General features: G+C 49.1%; 1 protein-coding gene and 1 pseudogene across 5 annotated transcripts in view; both read right to left on the bottom strand.

Moving 5' to 3' along the window:
* Positions 1–23372, bottom strand: part of FUBP3 (far upstream element binding protein 3) — a 61162-nt gene that overhangs the window by 15222 nt on the left and 22568 nt on the right. For 4 of the 5 annotated variants that reach the window (XM_061603880.1, XM_061603878.1, XM_061603875.1 and 1 more), the window contains 11 exons: positions 22160–22210; positions 21551–21584; positions 18938–18987; positions 16834–16905; positions 15690–15747; positions 12376–12538; positions 11536–11634; positions 8776–8880; positions 6579–6681; positions 4231–4331; positions 2606–2747 (listed from right to left, as the gene is read on the bottom strand). In XM_061603880.1, the coding sequence (XP_061459864.1) occupies positions 2606–2747; positions 4231–4331; positions 6579–6681; positions 8776–8880; positions 11536–11634; positions 12376–12538; positions 15690–15747; positions 16834–16905; positions 18938–18987; positions 21551–21584; positions 22160–22210 (978 nt within the window). The remainder of the gene's footprint in view (positions 1–2605; positions 2748–4230; positions 4332–6578; positions 6682–8775; positions 8881–11535; positions 11635–12375; positions 12539–15689; positions 15748–16833; positions 16906–18937; positions 18988–21550; positions 21585–22159; positions 22211–23372) is intronic. The other variant, XM_061603877.1, reaches the window with a different exon arrangement.
* Positions 4639–4757, bottom strand: LOC133374102 (5S ribosomal RNA; annotated as a pseudogene).

A 23372-nucleotide genomic window follows, 5' to 3' on the forward strand; every position in this document is an offset into this window, starting at 1 on the left:
CTTTCTCTACCACCGTCACCCAGAGCAATGCCCAGCCACGCAGGAAAGGCCCTCGTAGTTCAGACTCTGGGACAACGCAAATATGAAGTGGCCTACATGTTGTCACTGCTCGGAGGCAGGAGAGTTTCGCCTCCGTTTGCGAGCGAGGTCATCTGTTCAGCACATGGTGCCTGTCCACAGAGGGGCATTCAACAGGAGCCTTCCATTCTTCCACCTGACCGGGAGGGGGAGGGGAAGAGCCATGCTGGAGTGGGAGGCCCCCCCACAGCTGGATGCAAAATTGTAAAGCAATTAATCAAATGGGGCAAAAAGGCAGCGTTGACAAGAGAAGGCCTGGCCGCGCTATCTGTCAAGATCGCGGCGTTTATCATGGAAATCCAGCTAGGGGACTGGAGAGGCGGCTGCTGTCTGTCTCCAAGCCCTGGCGCGCAGGAGGGAGGACTTGGCCATTGTCGGCGGCTGGCCCCCAAACCTCACGCTCTGTTATCTTTTACACACCACCCGACCCTCAGAGTAAGAATTTTAGTGAGGACTTTAAAGGGGAAAAAAACCACTTTCAAACCAATGCTGAAATGTCATGAACTGTAGGTCAGAAACACAAGAAACTGAGCTTGAAGCATTTTGTCCACCCTTACACTGAACATGACTGTCACGGTGGAAAGCAACCGACACAGTCTTGTTACGCTCACTGCCTCTGTGGCCCAATCCTAAAGGGTTTATATGCAGGAGGCAGCATGTGTGGCGCCTGTCCCATAGACTGTGACTCCCTTCCCTTGGAAACTCAACATCCCCAAGTCTAGGTGTCACGGGTAGCGACAAGGCCCATGTTAATATTCAGACTGGCATTTGGCGGCCCAGCTTAAGGAGAGGCGAAGTCTGGTTGAGTGCAGTAAGTGGGACAAGCTGTTGCTCTTGGAATTGCAGGGGTGGGCTGCACATCCTATCCAGCCAATGAAAGCCCCCTGTTGCCGTTCACTTTGAACATTTGGGCCCAGGGCACCTAAGGGGCATCACAGGGTGGCAAACGTGCAAGGCAGTGCATCGCTGCGTCCCAAGCATCAAGGAGCTCTCCAAGCCACAGAGGATCACCAAGAGGCTCTCTAGAAAACAGCCCGTAGATCAACCCTCGCCACCGAAGGGGACATACTTGTTGTTTATCTAAAATGTGCATCGCAACAGCTTTGTATGTAGCCTGTTAGGCTGCACAAGGCAGCTTTGCCCAATGAAAAACAAGACAGCTGCATCGTAAGAACAGCAGGGAAAGAAGTCCACCCAAACCAGGCGTGTGTGCGAGAGAGAACAAACTGCTTGCTAACTGTGCCGCGCAGTGGTGTGGTCACAAGGGAAGGGCCCCAGCTCAGGGGGGTAGAGCACCTACTCTGCAAGCAGGAAGTCCTGGGTTCAAACCCCGGCAGCATCTCCAGGTAGCACTGGGAGAGACTCCCTGCCTGGAACCCTGGAGAGCTGCTGCCAGTCTCTGTAGACAATACTGAGCTACATGGACCAAAGGTTTGCCTCTATATAAGCCAGCTTTCTGATGTTCCCGCGTTGGCCTTCAGAGCAGGTAGGCCCTGGTTTAAATCTCCTGTCAGCCACGAAGCTCACTTTGTGGCTCTCGGCCTGTCGCAGCCTCTCTTGCCTCGCAGGGCTGTTGTGAGACTAAAAGGAGATGGGGACCATTCACCATGCCCGAAGCTCCTTTGGAGCGGGAGAAATATGTAATAAAACAAATACTGTGCCCAAACACCACCTTACAAGTAGCAGAGCCTTAACCCCACGGAAGGAAGGAGCAGGCCACAGCTCAGTGGAAGAGCACCAGCTCTCGAGGTTGGATTACTGCAATGCGCTCTATGCGGAGCCACCCTTGGGCCTGGCTCAGAGGTTCCAGCTAGTGCAGAATGCGACAGCCAGACTGCTGATGGGGGCACATGGCCAATAACATGATGACACCATCGTTAAAACATCTGTGCTGGCTACCCATCCATTACCAAATCAGGTTCGGGGTCCTTGTATTAATTTACAAAGCCCTGAGCAACAGGCTCAGGGTAGTTTGGGGACCACCTGAACTCTTATATCCCAGCTCAATAGCTGAGATCATTTGCTGGAACATCACAGATCATTCGGCAAGGCTCATTTGACAAAAATAACAACTAGAGTCTTTAGTGCCATTGGCCCAGTCCTGTGGAATACTCTGCCACTAGAGATTCGGCAGGCACGTTCCGTTTTGATTTTTAAAAGCCTGCCGTAAACTTCTCTGAGTCACCAGGCTTATGCAGGCAATTGAGAAGATACCTTTCTGCAATAATTAGTTAACTGATTTCTGGTGTTTATATAGTTTTATTCTGTGTTTATATATGCATTGTAATGTAAACCGCTTCATGAGGTCCACCTGAAAAGCAGTTCATAAATGCCTTAAATAAACAAACTCCCAAGATACCCTTGATATTTTATGATATGGAGGTACTAACAAATAAAATAAACAAACATAAATAAGAGCAGGTTATGGCAGAAGACCCTCCACCAGTTAAAGTATTGAGAGCTCACCCAGCTTCCTTCACAAGCTCAGAGGGAAGAGCTTTTTGAAAAAATCCCCCCCACTGCTCACCTTTGCCTATGACCAAGCCACATTTATCAGCCGGCACCGTGTAGGTGATTTCCTGCACGCCCCCGGGAGCACACACGCTCCAGTCTCCACGGCCGCGGCCTCTTCCCCGGGTTATGGCAAGGCTTCCAAAACCGTCACGCTCCTTGAAAGGGAAGAAGATGGAACCATCAACAACTTTACGGCCTCCTGGGACTTGCCGTTGGCTGTGCTGCCATATTTTAATTATTATTACATTCATATCCTGCCTTTTCTCCAAGGAGCTCAAATTGGTGTACGACAGGATTCCTCCCCCTCCCCCCTGAGATTTTGTCCTCACAACAACCCTGTGAGGAAGGTTAAGCTGAGAGACAGTGACTGGCCCCCAAGGTCACCCTAGTGAGCTTCACGGCCGAGCAGTGATTTGAACCCTGGTTTCCCAGGCCTCAGTCCAACACTCTGACCTACATTACCACTGGCTCTCACTCGGACACAAGTATGTTAACCCAGTGGATCAGTGGAGCCACTTTAAAGTCAGCCTCTGCCAACCCGACGCTCTCCAGATGTTTAGGACTGCAACTCCCATCAGCTCCAGCCAGCACCCTTGCTTAATCAAGACTCAGTTAGACCTCAAGTATTCCACAGCCAGCCATAAACTCCGTTTCCACCCACCCACCTCGTCTACAACGGATAACAAGGTTGTTGGCCTTCTGATAATGTAGTGGACCAGTTGTTCTCTCAACGCCTGGCTTCCTATAGAATGCGTGTTCATTTTCCTTTCACGTTTCTAGTCCTCACGGGAAATAGGTTTGGGAATGTGAAAGCAGTGTCTGGTGGTTTCAGGTTTTGATCTGTATTTTCCCCAACAGATTTTCACACTATATTTACTTCACCACTTTAGGGTAGGATCAAGAGGCAACTTAACAGCCAATTTGGTGTCGCTGGCCCCATGCTGTGGACCAGTGTTCCAGCAGAGATTTGGCAGGCAGCCTCACTTTTGATGTTCAGGCATCTCTTGAAGACCTTCTTATGCCAACAGGCCTACGCGGCTGTTTAAAATGTCTCCTGAGTAGCCAACCATTTGGACGACTGCTTTGCATTGCTTTTAAATGTTTTTATGTTCATGTACAGCAACATAAGAACATTTAAAAGCAATACAAATCAACTGCGTCGCTTTACACCACTCTGATGTTTTGTGAGAGGGTGGTATATAAATACTTTTATAGATAAACTGTTGATCTAAAAGTAAACTGCTTTTCAGTGGGATAGTATGAGCAACAGATGAAGAGAATCTGTATTTCTCAGCTGTAATATACGTGGATGAATTAAAGGTGGAATCAGCCGGCCTGAGAACCCATTCGGCAAGTGGGAATTTTTCTCTTAAAAAAAATACTACCGAAAAGCGTTACTACCAAAGTCACCGGCTGCTATCGGGAAAGGGCCGTAGCTCAGTGGTTGAGCATCTGCCTTGCACGCAGAAGGCCCTAGCTTCAATCCCCATCATCTTCCAGGTAGGACTGTCTGAAACCTTGCAGAGCTGCTGCCAGTCAGCGCAGACAGTATTGGGCTGGATGGACCAATGGTGTGACTCAATATAGGGCAGCTTCCCAAGTTTCTATAACGTCTGCATGGAAGTCACCCCCACCCACCTGCGCGGTGAGAATCAGCTCGTTGATGATGTGAGCTGCATGCTGGCACCGATCGGGGAGACCCATGACCTGGGCAACTCTTTCCGGACTAATCCCATCATCTGCGGAGAAAGAGCCGAAATTAAATACAGACAGAGGGAAAAGGCAGCAGCCTCCCACGCGAGGGACCCCCCCCCATGCCTCCAGCACTACAGAGAAGGCAGCAACATCTTCACGGCGGCGACAGCCTCACAATAAACTCTTAGGGGTAAAGGGTTGTGTCCGATGCTAGTCCGACTCAAGAGTTGTTGTCATATGCCTTCCAGTTGATTACGACTTATGGCGACCCTATGAATCTTTTGGGGGATATATTCATAGGGTTTTCACGGTAAGAGGTATTCAGAGGTGGTTTGCCACTGCCTTCCTCCAAGCCTACGGCACCCGGTATTCCCAGGCGGTCTCCCATCCAAGTGCTAACCAGGCCTGACCCTGCTTAGCTTCTGAGATCAGACAAGTTCGGCCGTGTTCAGGGTAGTATGATGGTAGGCTGCTTTGCATGCAGAAGGACCCAAGTTCAAGCTCTGGCATCTCCAGGTACAGCTGGGAGAGATGCCCTGTCCGAAAGCCTGGAGAGCCACCCAATGGGTCTGACTCAGTATAAGGCAGCGTCCTATGTGAGGTTGCCTGCAAGGGAGGGATGAGGAAACGGTGGGTCTCCCGCACGCAAGAGATGGAAGAATGCATCTGTTTGGAAGGGGCCATCCCTCACTGGGAGGTGGATTGTTTTAGATTGTTATTCTCTTACCTTTCTTTGACGTATGTATGAATATTTGGACCCGTTTCAATTGTTAATAAAAAGCTTTGTTGTTACATGCCTTCAAGTCGATTACGACTTATGGCGACCCTATGAATCTTTTCTGGATATATTAATGGGGTTTTCACAGTAAGAGGTATTCAGAGGTGGTTTACCATTGTCGTCCTCTAAGCCAGTGGTTCTCAAACGGTGCACCGCGGCACACTGGCGTGCCGCAAGAGGGCACTAGGTGTGCCGCGAATATTATGAAAGTATATTTTAAAAATGAGAAGAAACCCATTTGTATTTAAGTTATTTTTATTCATAGTTTAAAATATATTAATGTATTTTTAATTTTGTACACGAAGTGCGCCAGAAACTTTTTACATGTTTTACAGTGCGCCGCGAACCAAAAAAGTTTGAGAACCACTGCTCTAAGCCTACAGCACCCGGTATCCCCAAGCAGTCTCCCATCTAAGTACTAAGCAGGCCTGACTCTGCTTAGCTTCTGAGATGAGACGAGATCGCGTGTGTCAGGGCCGTATGGCCGTAGCTACTCAAGAGCAGGCCCACTGAAATGAATGGATGCGACTGACTTAGGCCCAACAATCTCAGCCGGTCTACTCTGAGTAAGACTACCAATGGATACAGCCCAAAGCCTCCCAATTTCTGGACAGCCACGGGAGGAATTCAAGCCTATAGAGAACAGAGGAGTGGGGAACCCTTGTCCCTCCGGATGTTGCTGAACTACAGCTCTCACCAGCCTGAGAAAACACGGCCAGTGGCCAGGGATTATGGGAGTTGTAGTTCAGCAGCATCTGGGGCCCCGAAGGGTTCCTCAACACCTGCTGCACAAGCGGACACTGCAGAGGGGAAAACAAAAATAAAGCGTCTTGAAACAGACCTCTGCCGCCGCCGTCACCCCAGGCATATTCCAAGCTGTCATTTCCTTTTTGTTACGGAGATTTCAGGAAAATCAGGCAGGCAGTATCTTACCCACCCCATTGTCCAGCGAGTAGAAAGCCCTGTCCTCATCCAGCAGCACCCTGACAGCGAGTGCAAAGGCTCTAGCCACTTATTCTGTAATTGTATTAACATTTTTACTGTACTGTTATTTCATGCTCTTAACACACACGCACATCCATGTGTCCTGCTGTTTTGTACTGATTCAGGGTGCCCCCACCCCAAAGCTCCCGGCTACGGCTTTGCATTGAAATGAGATGGGGGGGGCAGAGTGCTTGCTTTGCATTCAGAAGGCCCCAGGTTCAATCCCCCAAGGGCACCTCCAGGTAGGGCTGGGAGAAGACTCCTTGCCTCAAACCCTATAGAGCTGCTGGCAGGGTAGGCAGTAGTGCGCGACGCAGACCAAAGGTCTGACTTGGCACAAGGCAACTTCCCATGGGCTGCATTCAGCTCCAAGTAAACCAACCGAAAGGAGTGGGCCTAACTTAATCATATCCATTCCTTTCAATGGGTCTACTCTGAGTAGGGCTGACAACTCTCCGTCCTCATGAGGACGTAGTAGCCAGTTGCTGACTGCACAGCAGAGTGCTGCCTTGAATAACGGCCTACAAACCTGGCTTGAATTGAATCCTAACACCGGCGTCGTTCTGGATCTTCTTGATCATCTCTCCGTTCCTTCCTATTACGATCCCCACAGCAAATCTGGGCACAGAGACCTGCCGGAGAAGGGGAAAAAGGGGAGAATGGTCAGACCTGGAAAAGGCAGCACAGGGAAACACACACACACAGGATAAGCACCCCTGGTGGCTTTACCGCAAAGCCGAGCAGTGAGTTCACAGGCTTAAGAAGTGTCGCAAATCATCCTGTGCAAAGCCAGCCCTGAAACTGCATCTCCAGGTAGGACTGGGACAGACGCCACCCTGCCTTCCCCAGTGTGAAAAGTCTGGAGAGCTGCTGCCAGTCAGTGTAGACAGCACTGAGCTAGATGGACCAACGTCCTGGGTCGGTTTAAGGCCGCTTCCCGTGTGTACACAACCCTTGTCATTCAAAACAAGGGTGACATTTCAAAAAAGACACAGTAGCTCAAACACAGAAGTGGATCAGGACAAAAAACTCCCACCACCCTGCTCACATGTTAAGATCTTCCTCTGCAGACTCTAGCCTGGCTGCCCCCCCCATTTAAAATGACGTGGGTGGCAACGAGAAGGCGGCTCCCTCAGTGGTGCGTGTCCATGCTATGGGACACTCCAAGGGCAAGGGACCTGTACCCACACGCACACAAGTCTTAGCCAGCACAGCTAATGGCCAGGGACGGGGGCAATTCGGAGCCTCAACATCATCTAGAGGGGCACCAGCCTTCCCACCCTGGAATAAGCTATCCTTGGGCCTCAGGTGTTAAATTGTTCTGGGCTCTCATGAGAGGAAGGGCCAGATATCTAAGAAATAAAATAAGCGTGGCATAGTGATTAAAGTGTCGGACTGCGACCTGGGAGACCAGGGTCTCCATCTCCGCTCAAGTCACAAAGCTCGCTGGGTTACCGTGGGCCAATTGTTGTCTCTCAGCCTAGCCTACCTCATAGGATTGTTGTTGTGAGGATAAAAATATGAAAGGGGAGATCATGTACACCTCCTTGAGCTCCTTGGAGGTAAATGTAAGAAATACGAACAACTGCAGCAACAAAAACTTTCTGCTGCCTGAGCTTTTCCTTTCCTGCACCTTTCAACAAGTTCTTTATTAAATTAGTTTTATGATGCTTTTTTGTTGCAGTTTTACTGACCAGTTATTTATTTATGAAATGTATATCTCACCCTTCCTCCCAGAAGGAGCTCAGTAAAACTGTTGCCACTTTACTGTTTTAAATTTGTGTGCTGTGAACCTTGAAGAAACCTTTTTTAAGGAGTGGATTCCTCCTCCACCGCCGCCGGAAATATAGACACATAAATGGTCCGTAGCCTGCACACATCAGAATCCAGCCCCTGCACTGCAGGACACCCTCTTTTTACAAAGCAGCAATTTAAACTGAGAAGGGAGTGCCCATCTTCAAAACCTCAAGAAAGGAGACTTATAACCACCTCAATGGGACAGAGGCCAGAGTTCGAGTTCGAGTTCAAAATGTCTGAAGGGTTGTCACACAGATGCTGGACTACATCTGTTTTACTGTTGCTATGGGGGGGAGCTCCGAACCAAACAGGGGGAAACATTAGCAATGACTTCCTGATGGTGCAAGCTGTTCACAGCAGTGGAATAGACAAGTCTTGGAAAATGATACTTCCCTTTGTGGGAGGTTTTAAAGTCAAGGCTGAATGGCCACCTACTGGATGCTGCAGCAATGGTTTGTGTGCAATGGCAAGGGGTTGGGCTAGATGACCTCTGAGGTGCCCTCCAATTCTATGATTTTATGCTTTCATTTAGAAAGTTCAAGTCCCTGGCATCTCTGGTTTCAAGGATCTCGGGTAGCAGAGCTGCAAAAAAAAAAAAGGCCCTCAGCCCAAGACTCTGGAGAACCACAAAGGAGACCATCCTTTGCCAATCTGGTGCCCGCCAGATGTTTTGGTCTACAATTCCCATCAGCCCCCAGCCCATACCAGGCTGGGTAAGGCTTCAGTATGCAATCCTGGACAAAATGGATCAGTCAAGGAGCCGACTCAGCAGCTTCATGTTTGGCATTGGCTTAATTTTTCCTCCCCAAAAGGAGAAGCATCATAGCTAAAAGAATCCGCTCACTCACGTACAAGTGCAGGAAAAACGAGAAGAAAAAATAGTAATCCTCCCCCTCCTGTTTTTGCAAGTTTGTAAGGCAAGTCCACACCTCTATGCTGCCTCCTCCCATTCTGGAAGTGAAGTCATTGCGTATGCCCCGAAAGTCTGCCTGGTCTTTCTCTCGGATGATTTCCAGGACCATCTCTCTTGCTTGCTGTACAAATCAAGGAGGATGAAAACGTTAGCATTAGGAGTTGAACGCTGGCAGAAGCTGAACTGCAACAGGATCCCGGTTGAAGGAGTGCACTTCACCCTGGATACCATTGCACCGAGACTCTGGCGTTAGGGAAACAATAAACGGGCATTTATCTAAGGGAAATATGTCTTTTTGATAGGAAAGATGCTAGCTCTAGCTAGCTAAAGCTGGAGATGCAAAGAGCCACGCTTGCTCTTTCATCTCTGCAAGGGAGAGTGTGGGCAGAGGGAAGGTGTGCTCCCCCCAAGATAGGACAACGAAGAAAAGGGGAGGAGCAGGAAATGATGTCACCAACACTAAGGGTTATCTGTCTAGCACCTGAAGGAAGGTCAGCTCAGACAGAGAATGCATTGGTTACGATTTTTAATTAATAATAATAATAATAATAATAATAATACCTGTACTTCACCAGTTGCAACGATTTGAAATTCAGCGTTAAAACAAATTATAGTCTCAGGAATAAGAGTGCGTCCTGAAAACACACACCTAACGTGTTGAAGGCCGGAGGAAAGAGGTGCATCTTAATCATTCCCTGAAAACTGTACAGTCAAGTTGCCAGACGCACCTCGGGGGGGATGGAATTCCACAACTTCGGGGCCTCCACAGGGAAGGCCCTCTCCCGCCCCCCCCCTCGGAACTTCTGCGGGCGGTAGAGTGACTGAGAGGGTCTGCAGGGAAGGGGGCAGTCTCTCAGATGTTTGGGGGCTAAGTTGTTAGTGTTTAAAACTAAAACGTGAGCACCTTCAACTGGGCCCGGAAACAAACTGGCCACCGACACAGCTGTTCTAGAACAGGGGCTGAGTGAGTTCTAAAGGCAACCCCAGCCAGTAATCTGGCCGCTGCATTTTGGATCAGCTGAAGTGTTAAGATGGCCAGAGAGGCACACTCCAGAACCTACACACAGGCATGTGTGTACAAGGGAATGACACTCCTATCCCTGGGCAGGCGCAGAACTTAAAAACATCTCTTTCTTCCTTGCCACCTCCGCCCCCCCTCCTCTAACCAGCTGACCAGGCAAACACAGCAAGTAAGATGGGCCACAGCTCAGTGACAGAGCACACAGAAAGCCAGGCTCAGTCCCCAACGGCATCTCCAGGTGAGGCTGGGAGAGTCCCCTGCCTGAAACCCGGGAGAGCCACTGCCAGTCAGAGCAGACGTTACTGAGCTGGATGGACCATTGGTCTGACTCAGTAGAAAGCAGCAGTCCTATGTTCCTAAGAAAGTTGGCTACAAACCAGGGCTCCCCTAAGTTCCACTCAGAGTATATCTATTGAAATCCATAAGCCATCAATCATAGTGGGTGTACTTTAAGCAGGAGTAACACAGGACGCAACCCCTCTGTCCCCAAGTTTGCAACAGGAACTTCCCCCTCATTGCTGAAAATATTACTTGGCAGTGGAATCAAAAGAGTTGCTGGAAGAACTCCGGGACGCTCCACGCCAGCAACAGCACAAATGCACCCAGCAAATTCTGGCACTCAAGCCAAGTCTGTCCGCAGGGCCATGTGCCTCCTCCAAAGAGGGGCCCTAGAAAGGGGACTGTTTCTATCTATCCTTCTATCTGCAGCTTGTGCAAAATGCAGCGGCCAGATTGGTAACAGGGACCAGACGGTCTGAACATATAAAACCGATTCTGGCCCGCTTGCATTGGCTGCCTGTATGTTTCCGAGCTCAATTCAAGGTGCTGGTTTTAACCTACAAATCCTTACACAGCTTGGGACCACAATACCTGATGGAACGCCTCTCCAGATACAAACCCACCTGTACACTACGCTCAACATCTAAGGCCCTCCTTCGGGTGCCTACTCCGAGGGAAGCTCGGAGGGTGGCAACAAGGGAGAGGGCCTTCTCAGTGGTGGCCCCCAATTTATAGAAAGATCTGCTTGACGAGGTGCACCTGGCGCCATCACTGTTATCCTTTAGGCGCCAGGTCAAGACTTTCCTCTTCTCCCAGGCATTTTAGCATGTGCTTTTTAAAATTGTTTTAAATTTTTTAAAGTATGTTTTAAATTGTTTTTAAAAGATGTGTTTTAAACTTGTATATTTGTTTTTAATGTTTTTAGTTACTGTAAACCGCCCAGAGAGCTTCGGCTATGGGGCGGTATACAAATACAATAGATAAATAAATACATAAATGTATCCTGCTGATCTCCCTAGGATGTCAAGGCAGCACAACTTGGGTTCCCCAATTTTTATTAGTCTCAAAACAACTTTAGAGAGGTTGACTCAAGGCCATCCAGTGAGCTTCATGGCCGGTGTGGGGGAGGGAATTTGAACCAGGGGCTCCCCTCTCTTAGCCTGATTGTCTTATCCACCACACCACAGGGGGGTCTCTTTCGACTGTATTGTAATTTCAGCTTCCAATTTTTCCGCAGTGCGAGGATTTGCATGCTCTTCTGGCTTCCTTTACTTGGCCAAACTCTATTTGGATGGGTCACTAATGTAAAAGCGCGCAGGGGGAGGGCTGCTTAGCCAATAGGCTTGAGGTGCCCCCCCTTACACACACACACACACACACACGACTACAGCTCACAAAAATACTGCCAACTGTGCCATTATGCCAAATCCTTCTAACATTCTATCAGCACGACTGCAAATCCTCTTTGATACACACCTGTACTTTAAAAGCATCTCCGGTAATCCGAAGAGGTTTATCCGCTCCAGTCGGTAAAGGGCCATCTTGGATCATAATCATCTTCACGCCTGTTCGTTCCTGCACATGCACCATGCAGACAAGGGCAGGAGGGGGGGGAAACACCACGAAAGATAAATGGAATGCCAAAACAGGCAGAAAGCTATGAAAATAGGAAATTTGGGGAGGGGGGCGCAGAGAGAGAAGGAATAAGAGTCCCTCCCGCAGCTTTGCTCGCTCATATATTTTTAAGTGGCTCAGTCTGGGTAGCTTTTCCTGATAGCTTTGTGAAGGCAGGCAAGTGATCGTAACATCAAAGGGGGGGGAAGCTAGCAAGGAATCCATGCGCCTCTCCAACACACACACAGACAGTTTCGCTTTGCATTAAACATGTGGTTGTGGTGCACTTGACATATTGTACTGGTCCATATATAAGCAGCCCCCCACCCCCCAAGATCTCATAAATCAACAGCTTCTCTACCTATAAGGAGTGCAATTATAGGCCACACTCACATTTTAAACAAGACAGACTTGGTGGGGAAAGTGCAGCCTACATGATGACCAATATGGCATTTGCTTTGACCCAGAAAGTCACCAACACCGTTTGCAAACAGTAGAAACTGTTGTCCAGCCTCCTGTTTCTCACAGCATCTGGCCAGGCGCCTCAATGGGGAGCCCGCAAGCAGGGCCGCAGCGCAACAGCAACACTCCCCACTTGCGACTGCCAGCAACTGAGATTCAGAGGCCACAGAGCCAGCGACCTTGGAGGCAGAAGACAGCCTTATCCTCTGTGGAATCTGTCTGAAACTGTATCCTGCCCACCTGCAGCTGTTTGATGGTCTCTCCGCCTTTGCCTATGACCAGGCCCACTTTGGATGCCGGGATGAGGATCTCTTGGATCGTGCTGTTGCCATCCACGTCGTTGTGGAAGCCAGGCCCGTTCCGACAGCGGTCCACGATCTGCCCCAGTAGCCGCTTTGCTTGTCTTTGGGGAAAGGGGAGGAAAAGAGAGAGAGAGAGAAGGGGAAAATAACCTCAAGGAAAACAGCTATTATCGCACACACACTCCCATCTGGTTGGGTCTAGGGAGGGAAACGTCACTGGAATGCAGGAAATTTTTTGAGGCAGAGGGTGTGACAGAGAGAGAGAGACAGAGAGAGACAGAAAAAGGAGAGGAAACAGAAGTGAGAAAATAACCAGCAGCCGCTAAAGCAACTGTGTTTAGGATCAGACTCCACCCTCAGATACATCCCATTTTGACCTAGGGAGGGGTCTCAAAGTATAACCTGCATCTCAAAACACTTGCTCTCACTGGGGCACCCAAAGTCCCCTGGGCAGAGGGATTGACTGTTAAAACCATTCTGGGAATTGTAGCTCTGTGAAGGGAATGGGGGGGGGGAGATCTCCTAACAACTCTCAGCACCTTTTGCAAGCTACAGTTTCCAGGATTCAAGGGGGGGGGGAGAGAAGAAGCAGCCAGGACAGTTTAAACTGGAATATTACTTTAAACGTATGTGATGTGGCCAGTGTGAGCGAGGCAGACCAGAAACGCGACACCAATTCCTTGCCACCGTCCTTTGCAGCTTATGCTACTTGTGGGCCCCATGGCACAGGTTAGCCACTTGCAAACTGAAGCAGAGCTGAAACAGCTGCACATGCAGCACCTCTAACAAAAGCAGCAGGAAGAACCATCCTTCCACCTTTGCCTTCATGCAGGTGTCGGACAAGTGAAGAACGAAAAAGTCACCTTGACCTCGCATAGCAGCAGTAAAAGCAAAACTCTCTCTTTGCAAGCATCGGGTTCTCACTTTGCTCAAAAGAAACAGACCTTTAGGCAGAAAGCCACAAGCCTCTGCCCAGGAACTCCGTGGTAGACAGACACACACACACAATTATTCAGATCTCACAGTGTTTGTTTTTTTGGCTTTATAGCTTTCCTTTAGCTCCAAAACATTCATTTACTGGAGAGGAGGTCAGGGGACAGATCCCACCTCGGTATGAGCAAAATAAATACACAAATAAAGCAAAAATCCAGCCAGATTGCTTGCCCTCTAACATGCACCTGTCAATCATGTTTATTCTGCCTCAAGGCTTGCAACCTAACAGTCCTCGGGGGGGGGGGACTCCAAATATATAAACAAAACAGACATTACGTTTTGCAAAAGCACAAGGTTGGATCCAAGTAAATTCCTCTCCGAGTAGACCCACTGAAATTAATGGATCTAAATTAGTCATGACCTTTAATTTTAATGGGCCTACTCTTGAGTAACGCTGGATATAACCTACAATGTCTAGGTCTGAAAACCGTCAATGGTTTTTCCTTCAATGTTTTCAATCATCCGAATGCACTCTATAAAAGGAAGAGAGAGAGAAAAAATGATTCCCACAGATGGATCTGAAAAGAACCCACCTACCCAAAGGCTGCGGGGGAGAGAAAGAGCAGCTCCATATTGTTAAGTGGGTTCCCGTAAGCCTGAGGCTCGTGGCTCCAAGTCCCAGCGGGAAGGTGGTCCTCAAAATGGCTTGGGAGAGGCAAACTCAGCTCCTGGGAAGGGGGAGAGACTGTCCCTAAAGTTTCTATAGGGCAAGAGAGAGAGAGAAGCAGAATCCCCCCTCCCCCTGGGCTGACAGGTGGTACGCTCTTGCAAGGGTTTTTGGAGGAAGGGAGGTAGAATAGCCAACATTACATCGAACGCCAAGTGGCCCAGAGGTGACGGTGGGGTTGCTGTCATGCATGGTCCAAGCACACTGGGTTGTATCCAGCCAAGTTTCACTCAAGAGTTAAGTCCACCAAAATATACACCTCTAAATGCTTTTTCATGCGTCTCCTCCTGAACAGGACTAGCATGGGCAGATGGTTTGGTCTGAAGCTTGGGATGCCAAGCTGATTCAGGTGTGCAGGGTAAACTCCTCTGGCTTGCTTTCCCCCCATCCATCCACTTTTAAACTGAAAAGGCCGCCAGGAGATGGCCTGAGAATCCCAGCCCTCGTGGGTGAACCGAGAGGCACCCGTTTGGCCGGCAACAGCCAATGAAAATGGCCTTCAGGCCTGGGGAAGAGGGGTGAAAGAAACCCATTCACTGGGGAGAAGTGTTCCTCATCCTCTGCAGCACAGGGGCAGCCAATGTGGTGTTTTAGGTGTCTGCTGGGACCTCCTCTAACTCCCACCATCCCTCAGCACTGGCCACACTGGCTGCCAGGAATGCTGGGAGTTGGAGTCCAGCAATAACCGGAGGGCACCACGATGGCCGCTCTGTCTGCGGCAGGACATACCTCACCCCACCCTCTTGCTTCTGCTGTTTTTCTGATGCCTCTGCCCCTGCCTGTTCTCAACTGGTTGCCCTTACTGGCACCAAGGGGAGACAGATCCTCTGTGCTCATCGGGCAAGCGAGCGAGCGAATGAGAGAGATCAAGGGGGGGGGGCTTTGCTCATCGACGGCGCAGTTTGAAGATGGCAAGAAACAGCAGAGTCTTCTGGAGCCATTTGTTCTTTTCATGAAGCTGCCGCACAAGTGAGCAAAGACACTGCCCCTCCCCCAATTTACCTACCCAATACCCCAGCACAAATGAAAGAGAACGTTGGGGGGAAGGGAGGGGTTTGGTGGCAAACAAAAATAAGAGCAGAGGTTCTCCCACCCCCCCAAAAAAGCCAAGCACCTATATGCAAAGCCCCCCTGCAAGTAACCGAACTGGATAGATATGCACAAACTTGTCAGGTTCTTCCCACCCACACCTCACCGCACCCCCCATGAATGACAACAACTGCATGTCAGAAGGCCAGTTACAACGCTTTTGTGGGATTTTTAACCTGCAAGATTGGGGGGAAATTTTCAACCCCTTAAAAAAGCGTCCCCATTCAAGCAAACTCAACGTAAGGGTTTTTTTTTGTGGAGGACTCTGAAGATTGCCTACCTTGGGGAAGGGGAGCTGGGGGCATAAAAATGAAACAAGAGCCGATTAACAAAGAGAGACGGCCGGGGGAAGGTGTTGCAGCACGGTACGTGTACAACTGGGCAAGGCCCTCTGAGTGTTTGTGGCCACTGTGAAACAAGGTGAGAGAAGAAACAGTGAAAGGAAAAAGAGGAGAGGAAAGAGTGTGGAAGCATGTGTTAATGTGTGTTGAAAAAAAACTCACTCAATGCTCTCTGGCACTCCGGTAAGCACGCAAGGTCTCTCCGCCATCCCACCGCTGTCTGCAAAGACAAAAGCAGAAAAGACCAACAGGTACTGGGCATCCCACAAATCTCGGCAGACTCTCAGCTTCCACCTGGTTGGCTGTTTTAAAAAACCACACACACCCCCCGCCTGCCCCTGGAGCCAAGGCTGTTTGCAAATTATTATTCACTGAATTTATATCCCGCCCTTCCTCCTGAAGGAAGCCAGGGCGACAAACATAAACAAAAGAACTTAACAAGAAAGAGAAAAGCGTTCTAGAAACAGTTAAAAACATCCTGAGACCCAATCACAATGAAAAACATTTTGAAAGAGATTTGCAGTTGAAAGCGTTCTAACACACAGATAGAAACCTTTCTTTCATTGGCGACCTTTGGTTTGCAGCACTTGGCTTTTTGAGGCAGACTCTGAGCTCTGAACCCTACGTAAGGTATCCCGAGCGAGCCACCCGGCACGTGTTCTCTTCAGCGTGCATGTCTTAGCCTTGCTTTTGCTTACTCCTGCAGAATGGAGCCACACAGGGCATGGAAGCTACTCTTGCCAGCAACCCAAAATCTCGCCCAGCCCCAAACAACCTGGCTGCATTCCAAGGGGTTGTATCCAATCCAACAGCCCTACTCAGAGCAGACCCACTGAAATTAATGGACCTACAGTAATCATGTTCATTAATTTCTATGGGTCTACTCTGAGTGGGAGGAACACGGGACACAACCCTTCAGTCCCAGTTGTTCAGGGCTTTATACGCCAACACAAGCGCTTGAAATTGGACCCTGGGTTGTCCCCTTCATGCGTGGAATGAGGCCTGCTATTTTGGGGGCTGGGAGGTGGGATACGTTGGTATGGACTGATCCCTCTTCTGAAAGGAGGGGGAGAAGGGTCTGCAGATTGGGCAAGGTGAGAGATGTACAGGAGAGGCCTTGTGGACAAGCACTTTGGGACCCCAACAGGATGCTGTACAAGACATTTCCCTCCATTTCTCCAGCGTTTCAGTTGGTCAGACAGTTTTACATTAAATATACCCATGTAAAAGACCAGCAGATGTGTTCTGCTCCAGGGCTGCCCTGCTCTTCCGTAAATTTGCGGGGTGGGGTGGGGGACAGCCTTACCTGGCGCAATCTGAATTTTGCAGCCCGACTCTGCCTGAATCCGAGAAATCTGCTCACCGCCCCTGCCGATAACTGAAACAAAATTCAGAATGGATCAGGATTTAACTGCTGCTGACAGGCTAGAATGTTTTTGTGGTTTTCAGAAAAGAGCAAGCTCCAAATGGCTACATGATTGAAGTTTTGCATGGGTCTGCACAGGGAGGAGTTGTAACTTCAACCAACCCGCCTCCAGAAGAATAGGAGGTGGAGATGCTAGCCCCATCCAACCACGGCTTCAACTCTGACTCCTCTATTTTTCTACTGTCTGACTTCACCCAAAATTGCTTCCGACTCCACGACTCCACAGCCCTGCATCCAACCCCGCTAAACTGAAACCAGAGCCTCTAATTCTGCCACTGTGTCCTGCCTGTGGGCTTCCCATTGGGGCATCTGGTTTGGCCGCTGTGAGAGGAGGCTGGACTAGGTGGGCCGCTGTCCTGGTCTACCTCTGCTGTCTCTGTACACGCAAGCAGGGAGCGCTCCTGCTGCGCTTGGGTCCTGCTAAACCACTAGCCGAGTCTCACATTCTGCTGGCATGGACACTACAAGGACAGAGAGGATGCGACTGGTTCTCTCTCTGTCTCTCTCTGGCATCACTGCTGTCCTAGGATTGTGACTCTGGAAGCACTGAGGATAACAGACCAGTGAGCCCCAGCCAGCATGCCCAGTGGTCAGGGATGACGGGAGTTTATGTCGTTAACATCATCCGAAGGGCCACAAGGTCCCCTCCTTTGCTGGAGCAGACGGCCTTTCGGTCTGACCCAAGCAGGCTTCCTCTTTCAGGTCAGGCAGAAGACACTCCCCCCCTGCCACCTCAGTCTTCTTAACTGGAAGGTGCTGGGGGAGGTTTCTCACTCCCTCTCTCGTAACGGCAGAACCTACCAAGGCCATTCAATGAAGCTGAATGACGGAAGATCCAAAACAGACAGGAGATGGTCCTTTTCCCACACAGCACATAGTTTAAAACGATGGATTTGGCTCCCAAAAGAGGTAGCAGGACCGGCTCCAAAGGGCGGCCAGGTGGGGCCCTGGCCAAGGGTCCCTGCGCACCCCTTCTGCAATTTGTGGCAGGATCGCTGCTGCGGATCACACAGTGAGAGCTCCGGCGTCCACGCCATTCCCTTGCTTCAACCTACCTTTCTCGGCTGTTGTGTGGTTGCGCGTGCAGCGCTGCCCTTAGCCAAGACGGCGGCTGAGTTTCCATAAGGGGCTGAAGCCTCTGCCACCATCTTGGCTGATGGCACACACGCGTGCTACGGGAGCACATCCCTGCCATGAGCCAAGATGGCGGCAGAGGCTTCAGCCCCTTAGGGAAACCTTTGGAGTAGGGGCTCCCAAGCTCTCACCATGCGATCCGCGGCAGCCGGAATCGCGGAAGGAGAGCACCGGGGCAGGCTTGTGCCCAAGGGCCCCAGCATGTCTGGGGCCGGCCCTGAGAGGTAGCAATGGACACCAACTCAGATAGCTTTATAAAATCAGATAAACTGATAGAGAATAAGGCTATCGACGGCTACGAGCCAGTATGGCTATAAGCTACCTCCACTGTCGGAGGCAGTATGACTCCAAGTACCAGTCGCTGGGAATCCCAAGCAGGGAGAGTGCTGTTGCACTCACATCTGGCTTGCGGGCTTCCCAGAAGGGGCATCTGGTTAGCCACTGAGAAAGCAGGATGCTGGATTAGACCGAGCCTTTGGCCTGATCCAGCAGCCAAACTCCTCTTACGTTCTGATTCCACAGTATATCCTCTTTCACCCACATGCTCCCCTATAATTTCTCCTGGGCCCATTCCCCAAGCACATTATCGGCAAACTTTGCCATCAAGATCTCTAACGGCAGGTCGCTGTAGCTGTCAGGAAGTAACTAAATTATCCTCCAATTGATTTTAAAGTTCACAGGAAAAGTGTTTTTCCTGAAATTGCCATGCTCTCAGCAACATTAACAGGACCTGCACAGCTGCGGCAAGAGCTACCTATCATAATACAAATTAGTCTTCAATGGAAGGGGCCTTGATAGAGGGCCCCGCATGCAGCAAAGAGAGAAATATACCCTCAACCGGAATACTTACTGAATCCAACCATTTTGTCAGGCACTTTGAATTCTTCGGTTATTACTGCCCTGAAGAGAACAGAAAAGGGAGGCTCATTACGATGACTATAAAATCCTTGCCTTTCCAATAACCTCAACAGTCACGGAATAATGACATTTTGGACATTTAAGCATTCGTTTCTAGAAAGTGAGGTAGGAACTAGTTCAACATTCTGGAAAACAGCTGCGGGTGGGCTGTACACCGAAGAAAGCCACCGCCATCATCTTCCCAATAGGGTACCTGAAGGTGTACCCCTGAATCAGCCAGCCAACGCTTTCAGATCAGCAGAGAAGGCCCTACTGCAGGGACACATCTGCCCCGTACGTTTAAAGCACCACGATACCACTTTAAACGGTCACGGCTTCTCCCCCAAAGAATTCTGGGAACTGGAGTTTGCAAAGGGTGCTGAGGGTTGTTAGGAGACCCCCTGCTCCTCTCACACAGCTACAATTCCCAGAGTGGTTTAACAATCAATCCCCCTTTCCAGGGAGCACTGGGAACAAATAAAATACATAAACAAACACCCAGAACAAGAGCACTCCTGCTAAGAGGTGAGGATACAATGCCAACATTTTGTTAGAGCTCCCAATTGTCAATCCAGGCCAGCAAAATGGAGCCTCCATGGCAAAAGGCAGTCTACAAGCAACAGAAGAAAGGTTATCGCTACTTCTACACTGTGCTCGTGGGCTTATCAGATGCACAGGCCGCATTCAGAAACAGGATCTGATCTAGATGGATGTTGGTTTGATCCAACAAGGCTCAAGTTCCAACTCAAGCTCCAACTCAAGCTATCCTGGCGGAAGTCAACCAGCGCCCCGTGGGCCCCATTACTCATTGCCTTGTATTTCACTTATGCCCTATTTAGCAATTAGGACAAAGTATCTTGTCTAGTACCTATGGAAACAGGATATTACTTTTTAATCGTCTTATGGTAACACAGGGGGAGGCTTTTTCACTGGAGGTACCAGTGCTGTGGAATGCACTCCCAGCAAAAATGCAAGAGCCCCATCAGTATAGGCATTCCGCCGACTCTAGAAAACACACTGCTTAGGAAACTATTCTCCTCATCACCTGACTTGAGCCTCCTTTTTTAAATATTTTAACTGCTGTTTGACTGGGATTGTTTCATTGTAAATTTTAATTAAGGATATTTATTTTAAATTGCTTTATTGTGTTTTAATTATGCATATGTTCTTTAATTGGTTTTATACTTGTAAACCACATAGAAGCCAACTTAGCAGTTAAGCAGCATATTAGTTAGTTAATTTAAATGTTTTTTAAAAAAAATGTTATAGTTTTATCACTTTGCCATTCTGGGCTCCTTTTGGTGGGATATAAATCTGATGATGGGTTGTATCCAACTTCTACTCAACAGTAGACCTACTGAAAATGATGGACCTGCATTAGTCAAGTCCATTAATTTCAATGGGTCTGCTCTGAGCAGGACTAACATCGGATGCAACCCAATAATAATAATAATAAATGAATGCTTAAGCCTCGCAGATCTTCCCACGATCACAGAGTGGACTAAACGGATTGCGCTAAACGTACTGCAGAGCCTCCAAGAGGCCCATCCTACACCTAACCCCTCGGAAACCTTTCCGCTTCCACGTTCTCTAGATGAGCAGTCGCACAAGATCATGTCCCAATGGGAAAACCCCGCCTGGGATCCAAAAAAGGCAAGAGGGCACTGCGCATGCACCTCAAGGGTTTTTCGGCTTGCAATTCTTGAATGCCAGCAGCACACGCATTACTTGCAGTATGCTACATGGCAACCCGCTTTTGAACTGGGACGGGCTGTAGCTCGGTGGGAGAGCATTTGCTTTGCACGCAGGATGTCTCAGGTTCAAAACCTAAGCAGCATCTCCAAGAAGCCCTGGGAATGTCCCCCCACCTCAACCCTGCCAATCAGAGTAGACCATACGGAGCTCGACAGACGAATGGTCTGACTGTGTATAATGTAGCTACCTAGGTTCCTATTCGAAGGGCCGTAGTTCAATGGGTAGAGCATCTCCTTTGCATGCACAAGATGCCAGGGCCGATCCCCAAGGGCATCTCCGGGTACGGCTGGGAAAGACCCCCCCTGCCTGCAACCTTGGAAGCCTGCGGCCAGTCAGTGTAGATGACACTGAGCTAAATAGACCAACAGTCTGACTTTGTACAAGGCGACTTCCTAGCATCTTCCCATGAGACTTTCAAAAGTAATTCATGTTCCAGCACAAGAATCTACTGTTCCCAAGGTTTCCCCTATTTATTTATTTTTATTAAATCCCACTTGGCCACTGAAAACATTTGGGGATCCTGGCCCAAAACACACGTTTAATTCAACAGAGGCCTTCCTTGATGCGTTACCGACACTACACGTATGCCTCGCCTCTTCCCCAAGAAATGCATGCACCATCTAGAACCGCGAGCAAGGAACATCATCCTGGGAGGGGCTGGGGGCGCCGTGGCAAAAGGCGAGAAGGAAATTGAGCCGACACAGCTTTGCCACGTTCTCAACCTCTGACTTCCTAACACTCCAGTACAGATGGCAGATCAATAAACAATTAGAAGTGATCGATAAATAATAAAACATAACCCACTGCTTACCTTTGATGTACCAGGGCCCCTAACTGGTTACCTACTGTGGCAGAGAAGAGAGAGAAAAGAAAAGAAATCAAAGCATTAGCACGGATAAACTAACTTCATCTCTGTAAGGAAAAAAAAAGAGGTCTTACCATTTTCATCAAGGGGGAAGAGAGAGGAAAAAAAGAGAGACAGAAGCGGAGCACCAAAAAAAAAAAAATCCCCCAGCAATTTGGGTTCAGCGGCTGAAATGAATGCGATACGTGGGATAAAAACAGGAGGGGATTTCTTGATCAACAACAGCCTCGAAGCAAAGTGTCCAGCTGAACGCAGGATAGGAAATTGATCCACCTCACCCCCGTGCTGTGAGAAGCATTGGGGGGGGGAATACTGCCTCAGCCCCCAAATCCCTAGAAAAGTATCACCTGCCCCACCAGCAGTCTCCCTGAATTAAACCCGATTTTTTTTTAAAAAAAGAGAGAGAGATCAAGAGGATTGGTATACGCTGACTGGTATAAGGGGGGGGGAGGGAAGAAGCCAAAATACACAAGAGATTTGGGGGAGATTTAGTCTAATCAAAAGCACTGAGAGAGAGAGAGAGAGGAGAGAGAGGGAGGGGAGCTTGCAACATACTTCTCTGAGTCTCTCTTATCTGTGCTCCATGGAGCCAACTTACACGAAGACCTGTTAAAGGAATAGGGCTGTTAAAGAACCTTGCATCACCACGTTGTTTTGCGTTATCACAGTTCTACTCAATAGAGTTGAGCTATGCAAGGTTGTCGGGGGGGGGCTTCTCACAGACGTACACAGACACATTGCGTTGCAACCAACCAAGGGGATATACTATCGCACACCATACATTTGAAGCACTCTTATACTACCTTAAATAATCATGGCTCCCCTGCCAGGCAGGCCCGGCACCAGTGGGTGGCCAGATCAGGCACAGGCCCTTGCAGCTCGGAAGGGCCCCTGCCTAAATCTATTGGCTGTGAGGGTGGAGCTTCACAATCCGTGTAAGCATCAGGCCTGGGTAAGAGGTTGACATGCACAATTCAACCCCCAAAGAATCCTGTGAACTGCAGTTTGCCACTCAGAGCTACAATACCCAGAACCCTTAACTACAATTCCCAGAATTCCTTGGGGGAAGTCATATGCTTTAAATGTATGCTGTGTACAAAACTTTAATATCCATTGACTTAAAAAGATCCAATAGCCGGTTGGGGGTGAATGGGAAATCATCCTACAGCTTTCACATGCAAAGACCGCTAAAGATCTGCAATCTGAGGGTGGGTGGGTGGTGTCGTCGTCCCCCCTGGTGTGGCATATGAATCTTAACTCCAAAGGACGAACTGCCACTTAGAAAAGGTATTTACACACACACACACACACACACAGTGTTCAATGAAATAGTGAAGGGCCATAGCTTGGTGATAGGGCACCTACTTTGCATGCACCTGGTCCTTGGTTCAATTCCCGGCATCTCTAGGTACGGCTGGGAGACACCCCTCGTCTGAAATCCCAGACAGCTGCTGCCAGTCAGGGTACACAATACTGAGCTAGACAGACTAATAATCTGACTTGCATAATATGTCCCTATTGAAGCCAGCCTTTCATTCAGAACCTTGAGGAATGGAGTACAGGAATACCCCGCATTAACGTACGCAATGGGTCCAGAGCGAGTACGTAAACCGAAAATGTACTTAAAGTGAAGCACTACCTTTTTCACTTATCGATGCATGTACTGCACTGCAATCGTCATATACGGGCATAACTGATGTAAATAACGCATTTATAACTAAAATAAACACAGTAGGCCTTCCAAGTTTGTAGCTGGAAACTGATCGGG

Source organism: Rhineura floridana, chromosome 20 (genome assembly GCF_030035675.1).
Source record: "Rhineura floridana isolate rRhiFlo1 chromosome 20, rRhiFlo1.hap2, whole genome shotgun sequence".
Lineage (NCBI taxonomy): Eukaryota > Metazoa > Chordata > Lepidosauria > Squamata > Rhineuridae > Rhineura > Rhineura floridana.